Source organism: Lemur catta, chromosome 1 (genome assembly GCF_020740605.2).
Source record: "Lemur catta isolate mLemCat1 chromosome 1, mLemCat1.pri, whole genome shotgun sequence".
NCBI classification, from domain to species: domain Eukaryota; kingdom Metazoa; phylum Chordata; class Mammalia; order Primates; family Lemuridae; genus Lemur; species Lemur catta.
The window spans coordinates 90,229,338-90,237,415 of record NC_059128.1 but is presented as its reverse complement, the minus strand read 5'-3'; the positions used below and the strand labels follow the sequence as shown (position 1 = coordinate 90,237,415).

At 38.6% G+C, this 8,078-nt stretch overlaps 1 protein-coding gene across 12 annotated transcripts in view; it reads right to left on the bottom strand.

Moving 5' to 3' along the window:
* Nucleotides 1–5,660: 5,660 nt before the first annotated feature.
* RNF111 (ring finger protein 111) overlaps nt 5,661–8,078 on the bottom strand; it is an 87,006-nt gene continuing 84,588 nt past the window's right edge. For all 12 annotated transcript variants that reach the window (XM_045530329.1, XM_045530409.1, XM_045530415.1 and 9 more), the window contains one exon: nt 5,661–7,329. In XM_045530329.1, the coding sequence (XP_045386285.1) occupies nt 7,212–7,329 (118 nt within the window). In that variant the 3' untranslated portion in view covers nt 5,661–7,211. The remainder of the gene's footprint in view (nt 7,330–8,078) is intronic.

The window sequence follows — 8,078 nt, the reverse complement described above, 5'->3', positions numbered from 1 at the left end:
ACGCCGGACGCTGCCGACGGTGGCCCAGGCGCCCGCGGATGGTGGTCTGCACGTAGGAGGTGGCTGCCTTTCTCTGGCCGGATCCCCGCTTCAGGACCACCACAACGCCTCTGCCGACGACGACTGAGGCCTCCACGCCCGCAGCCTTGCGGATGAATCAGCTGCTGCAGCAGCAGTTGCTACAGGTTGGGGCTCGTGGCTGCACGTCTGCGTCTTCCTCTGGGTCAGCAAACGAGCTGTTCCGCGCGCCCATCCATTGCAGATCTGCAGACGTGGAGGTGGCTCTTCCCACTGTGGCAGTGGCCAGAGACGTGAAGGGCAGTTTTTTCATAATGCAGATTTTCCATGCACTTTTGGAAGACCCCTCATGTTAGTCAGGTTTCTCTAGAGAAACAAAGCCAATAGAGTGTGTGTGTGTGTATTATAAGGAATTGGATTATGCAATTATGGAGGTTGGCAAGTCCCAAGATCTGCAGTCTGCAAACTGGAACCCAGGAGAGCCTGTGGTGTGGTTCCAGTCAGAAGGCTGGTAGATTGAGACCCAGGAGGAGCTGGTATTTGTTTGAGGGCAGGAAAAACTGATGTCCCAGCTAGAAGGCAGGCAGGAGTTTCCCCCTACTTACGGGAGGATCAGCTTTTTCATTCTATTCAGGCCATCAGCTGACTGGATGGGGCCCACCACACCAGAGAGGGCAATGCTTTACTCTGGTTCAAATGTTAATCTCATCTGGAAGCACCCTCACAGACACACCCAGAATAACCTTTGACTGAATGTCTTGGCACCCCGTGGCCCAGTCGACACATTAACCCTCATGATAATTATCAAGAATATTGCAGAAAGAATTTCTAAATTACACAAAGATTAGCAAAGAGCCAGAAATACTTAACTATCTCCATCTCACAAATTTTTTTTTTCTCAAATATCAGCCTAAGAAGATGAAAGTACCTTCACTGCTGATTGTTTTGACAATTATACTTGAGAACCTAGATCATTTTGCACACAGGCCTCTCTGAATGTAAAGCCTTGGTTTAGGGGGAAATTCAACATGTTTAGGTTTGTATTAGGCATTCTAACAAAACAATGGGGCTTGTTTCAACTCCCTCTGGTGGATTAAAGGTGGCCATGATATTTTTCCTGCACCTTCTGTTAACGGGTGTAGTCTGTTTCCTCTCTTCTTGAATCTAGGCTAGCCTTATCACTTGCTTTAACTAACAGAACGTAACAGAAGTGCTGCTGTTCCAGTTCCAGGCTTTCATCGTAGGAGGCCTGACAGTTTCTGCGTTCTCCCTTGGAGCCCTGAGTCACAATGTAAAGAGGGCTAGCTATCCCTTGCTAGAGAGACAGCAATGAGAGAGAGAAATGTCCAGTGAGTCACCAGCTGTTCCAGCCATCCCAGCTGAAGCATCAGCTATGTAAGGCAGGCCACACTGGACGCTCTATTCTGCTAGAGGTCCCAGCTGGACACAGCCATACCACAGTGGAAGTTGAGCTATGCCCACCCAGCCCTGCCCAAATCACACAACTGTAAGCAAATAAATGTGTCTTAAGCAATTAAATTTGGGGGGTAGTTTGTTACAAAACAGGTAACAGATGCCCTTACCTGGGGTATTCCTGATCCTTGCACCAAATAAGCCTTTTGTTTGCTGGAATAGTCTTATATGATCTTGGTTTCTTATGAGGTCAGTTTAAGAAAACACCACAGTAGCTAGGATTTATAATCATTTGTAAACCCTGATTCTCAATGTTATTCTGACAGATTTTTTTTGTATGGGAAACTGCAGTGCCTTTGCCTTTTCCAGATGTTTTGGCATTTGATTATCTCCTGATGGCACAAGAAATCGTACATTTTTCCGGTACTAATCCATGGATCAGGCATAATTGTGAGCCTTGGAAAGGACTAAAACCAGTCTGACAGAATTTTTGACCACAGAAGTCTAGATGTCTGAAGCTGGGTCTTGACATAGGGGATAATAGTATTACTGTGTTTTTAAAATGTGTACACAAATCCTTCGCTACACCTTCCTTCAAATGGTGGAAGCTAGTTCACTTCCTTGAGTAAAGGCTGTACATTTTCTAACATAATGTAGCAGAATGAACAGAGTATAACTTCTGAGACTAGGTTAAACAAAATGGCATTGTGGCTTCCTCCTGGCTCTCTCTGGGATCACTGACTCTGGGGAACACCCTGTCATGAAGATAGTTGAGCAGCCCTATGGACAGGCCTAGGTAGCAGGGAAGTAAGCTCTCTTAGCCAACAGCCCTATTAGTAAGCCATCTTAGGTACAGATCATCCAGACCCAGGTAAGCCTTCAGATGACTGCAGCCCCAACAGTTGCCTTGATTGTAACCTCACAGGAGACCCTGAACCAGAATTGCCAAACTGGGCTTCTTCTGACTGTCTGATCCACAGAAACTGAAATGACGTTTGATGTTTAAGTCACTAAGTTACAGGTTACAAAGTGATAACTATTGCACAGCAACAGATGATAATACTTTGGGGAGTATGTGGCTAACTATTATGTTCTAAGAACCCAGGAACATCATGACAGCTTATTCTTTGAGCAAATACTAGTAACTATGGTAGTGTAGATAGCAATTCAATGAAAGGCATTCTTCATTCCTTTTTAAGGGTAGGTTGGAAAGCATTGGATGGGAAAATTACCACATCTCTTCCAATTTCCTTGTCAAATGTCTTTCTTGTAAAAAGGCTCTTGAGAATCTAAAGAACAGAATTCCTAGGATAACAGGTTTGGAGTGTATCATACAGTATGGAGGAATTCCCAGGTATGTGAGAGGAATATCTTTGAGTCATCCCTGAACTGTCAGATTAGAAATCTGAGCATCCTGAGTTGTGCTACAAGCTATGCAGGCAATTACAAAAGCCAAATTCTTACTATCCAGAGCACGTCATCAGTAGCAATCTGTAGAATTTTACACTTTCCAAAGGTTCCCCCCTCACATATATTGAATATTACTACCTAAAGCAAAAGTGATTCAGTAGAGCTCACAATAAAAATTAGTATTTAGTGAATCTGATGATCCTTTCTCTAGTAATGGTAGAGAATTCAGAGATATGCAATTGGTTGGGCTATACAAAAGCTTTTCTTGAAAACTGACACTTTCCATGCTCTCTCAGTGATAAGCTAATCAGCCCAAGAGTAAGCCTAGAAGCAGCTAAAACACAACAACATAAGTAGCTCAGCAGCATGTGTTTAACCCCTAAAGGGCACCAGGCCCCTGCTAAGTTTGGTAGGGAGAGAAATTGAGAGAATGAGAAATTCTAGATGTTAATTTCTCCGTAAAAATTTAATTTTAGGTCAGAGAGCGTTCCATATCCTGTGCCAATTCTGACCCACTGGCAGTAGCTGCCTAAAGCACAGCGTTGAATGCTACTGATGGGCAACTATGCTCTTGCTCTGACTGTAATGCAAGGGGAAGAAAGCACATGATCAGAATCTTCCATCCTTCTAGTAAAAGAAAAATTCTAACCCATTAGATAAAGGCTGAAGATTGTTCCTTCTTATGTAGTAATTAGATGCATGGACTCAATGTAAGAGATATTAGCAGCATAAACTGATCTACGGTTCAGCACCTTGCTATGCTACCATTTGTTAACAAAGGCAAGGACATTTCAAAGGGTGGTGGGGTGAAATAAGATAGGAAGAACGTATATCTCATGTACTATATGCAAAGTCCTTTACACTCATTATCTCTTTTAGTTCTAATAACCTTAGAGGGAGGTTTTATTTCTGTTTTGTAGATGAGAAAGTTTAGGCTCAGAAAGCTTGTTTGAAGTTGCACAATTCAAAATCCAAATCTGACTACTCCAAAAAATCATGTGTGGCCTGTGAATTTGTATAGAATACAGGAGAGAGAAGAAATTGTTCACAGTACGCCAAATGACAACATATAATTAGTAACATTTTTCTTAGTAAGAAATCTTTGGATATAATTCTTAATTCAAGAATTAAAAATCTATAACTTGGCCAGGCGCAGTGGCTCACGCCTATAATCCTAGCACTCTGGGAGGCCGAGGCGGGTGAATCGCTCGAGGTCAGGAGTAAGAGACCAGCCTGAGCGAGAGCGAGACCCTCGTCTCTACTAAATATAGAAAGAAATTATCTGGCCAACTAAAAAAAATATATATAGAAAAAATTAGCCGGGCATAGTGGCATATGCCTGCAGTCCCAGCTCCTCGGGAGGCTGAGGCAGTAGGATCGCTTAAGCCCAGGAGTTTGAGTTGCTGTGAGCTAGGCTGACACCACGGCACTCACTCTAGCCGGGCAACAGAGCGAGACTCTGTCTCAAAAAAAAAAAAAAAATCTATGACTGAGAGAAAATACTCTCTCAGAATTTCAACCTTGACATGTCCAATATTTTGACACATGAAATCTTCAATAAACAAAAAAATTTACTGTTCTCAGAGGTTTTGGAAGTTAAGTTAGAAATTAGTATATATTTTTTACAGATTTAAACTATTTCCATTAATGAAACACTAATAATAAAATGTCCTCAAGAGTTTATATTTTAATTTCAGTGTTTCAACTAATTACAAATAAAAATTTTTAAAAGTTTTCTTTATGTCAGTTGTTATGGTTCAAATGCTGAAGTGTGCTAGCAGCTAAAATAAAGTCACCAGAGTAAGAAAAAGCTTTCAAATATCAGTTTATCACTTGCATATTAACAACAATAAAAATAAAGACTTGCTGACAAGAGAAATTTATAAGTATTTGGACAGCTATCACTGAAATGTTCATTTTGACATATAAGATGCAGCAGGATATGGATGACACCAAAACAAAGCGCAAAAAGTTAAAATGTCCAAAATCATTTTCTTCTTTGTTCATTACTAATCATATTTTTCTGTAACTAATGGTAGTAGCTTAATAAGCTACTGCATTAACAACTCAGGTTTATGCCATAAGTACTTGTATTAAATAAATTTTAAAGTAATGATGCTTTACCTACATAAAAAAATCAGTAGCAATTAAAACCAGGTCAACAGGTAGTTGTGCATCTAAATCTGATGGAATATTAAAAAATTGAGAAATCCACCTGGGCTTTTCTTGGGTTTTGGGGAACATCAAGAGGACTCCATGGTCCTCTTGGATTTTTTCCCCATTTTACTTATACTTCCTTTTTTTTTTTTTTTTTTAAAGCTAGTCAAGCGTGGTTGTAGGGGGAGACAATGTTAAATCAGTTTAACAATAACCCACAAGCCTCGGACCAACTACTTATACTTCTTCAATCCTTGGCACAGACCCAGCATTATCCAGTGGCAAAGTACTACATCCATTGCAGGCTACTTGAAGGAAGACAGGCTACTTGCTCTTTTCCCTAAGATGGCAGACATGAGTCTCTTCTTCACTCTCCTCTGACCACCTACAACTACAGCTTAATCAAGTACACTTTAAAAAAATGTTATTTTATATCCAAATTTCTTAACCATAATCCATCCTCCTCCTGCACACATACTATGTTGAAGCATGTTAATATTGATAAGCATTACAGGGTAACATTTACTAATATAAAAAAAGGCAAGTAGCCATAATTGAATATAAACACCAAATTATGCAAATGTCATTTTGAGTGAGATCATTTTTAAATTCCACGATGTTTAATGTAAACTTATTTATAAAAACTAATTATGAAACACAAAGACAATAGAAATATAAGTTATTTATTAATCAATCCACTTACAAAGCAGGTGGCTTAATGCAAGCTTATTGACATCTTCACATATGACCCATGGAATATGTCTTCCATATACAGACAGTGATATTACTGACTGGATGCATTTGCAATCTGGGGCATGTTAAGCATATTTAAACAAATAAAATTAGGCTATCCTGTATATGAAAGTATCTGGATAATATGCATCCTGAAGTGGATTAAAATTTCCTCCAAAGGAGAAATGTTAGTATGTTAACTTAACTTTATATTCTATATTATGCAGTAAATCTTAACTATAGAAATTAAAAATTTTAAATCAGTGATCGACTCTTGGTAATGTATGAAGTGGGAGTATATAACCATAGCAACAGTAGGTTGACAGTATAATTTGTGCCTCACAGTTATCTGCAGATTTACTGTTTTCAAGTTTAAAGAGAAATAAAACAAGAGACATGTAGATTCAGCTGACTTTATTTATCTTTAAACTAATAAAAATCCCTTAAAAGTGATCCTGGGACCTTTAGAAGTTCTATGAATGCATAGATACCTGCCAATGACTGAAATTCTAAATATTGACTGAATGTGTTTACAAAATTAATGTAAGCAGATATCCTAACTATTCGTGCTTGGCAGAAGACTGAACAAAATTCTACATGTCTTTTTCAATTTCCCTAAAATTTTGTTAAATCTGCAAGTATGTACATCCAGCTAATTGAAATTAATATTTAGTGTTCATCAGAGCTGTTTCACAGCAGCAAAAATTGAATCAGGGAAATAAAAGTTCTAAATGATGTAGGAAAAAGATAAATACAATCAGAACAGCAGTCTAAATGTATGATATCAATATTTGACTCTATCTGCACTGTGCTGAAAGGAAGAGGATACACCAAGAAAATTTATATTGATCACTCTGGTGATGTGAATACCACCTGCATCTGATTGAATATGGGTTGTACTCTGTTCCCAGTATTAAGGATGGTATTTAACTCAGAACTCCATATTGTAAATATACAGCAGCCATTTTGTCCTAATTAAGGAATGTCTTAATACACAATATTATCATTTTCTAGAGGATCTTTATACATTAAACTAAAGCACATGATTGATTAAATTAAATGTTAGTAATGGATAAAAAAAAACCTCATAATTCTCAAGGCTTAGAACTATGTAAAAAAAAACAAAAACAAAAAAAAAAAAAGACCACAAAATTCTACTTACTAAAGCAGCTAATCTTGCCTGCAAGTTTAGGGTCACAAGCCCATAATATGTGCAAAGAAATGCAATACAAGGAACCATGCAAAAATACAGTAAAATGATACAGGAAAAATGTCAAATCTAGAAAAAAAAGCTTTTATAAATACATCAAAATCAACTGTATACATAAACTGTAAATCTAGCATTAGTTGTACCATATAGCAGAGCCGCACTCTAAGTTCAATGCTTCCAATCTGCGCAGGTAAGTCATGCCATCTTTGGTTGACTGCAGTACCAGGAAGGATGGGAATGAGAGGGAGGGCAAGAGTTCTGAAACATGGTGTCAACTTTCACTTGGCAGCTGGGCCTCAATGTCCACTCTGCATATGGGGCACTTCTTATTAGTAATCAACCATTGGTCAACACACACTTGGTGGAAAAGGTGCATACATGGAAGACGTCTATTATTGGCAAGGAAACAAAAAGTAAAAATTAATTTTATGACAACTGCATGTGGCATTTATTTTTAAACATATACATGTAATAATTTGGTAGTGTTTTGAAGTTACTAGGAATCTTTCCCTTTTATAAAAAACAAAAACCAACTTCTCTAAGGAGAGTTACATGTATATTAAATTAGCACTCTGGGCAATATATAGATGTTCAAGATAATTAATTATCACAGCTATGGAACCAAATTATATAAAATCTAAAGAATTGTAAGAGCAAGAATTACATTGGCAATTATTCCAGTTTTGTTTTTGTCCATGAGCTGTCAATATACTGGAGCCGGCAGTATGCTCTGTCACATAATACTGCAAACATCTTTTATTTTTTATTTTTTGGAGAGTCTCATTCTGTCACCCTGGCTAGACAGCAGTGGCATCATCATAGCTCGATGCAACCTTGAACTCCTGGACTCAAGCGATCCTCCTGTCTCAGCCTCATGAGTAGCTGGAATTCCAAGTGTGCACCACCACGCCCAGCTAATTTTTTCTATTTTTAGTAGAGAGGGAGTCTTACTCTTGCTCAGGCTGGTCTTGAACTCCTGAGGTCAAGCAATCCTCCCGCCTCAGCCTCCCAGAGTGCCAGGATTATAGGCATGAGCCACCACACCCACCCAAACATATCTTTTAAATATCAAATCATCACTGTATTTATAACGCCCTTTTAAAAAATATATTATCTCAGATATACATTATTCTCATTT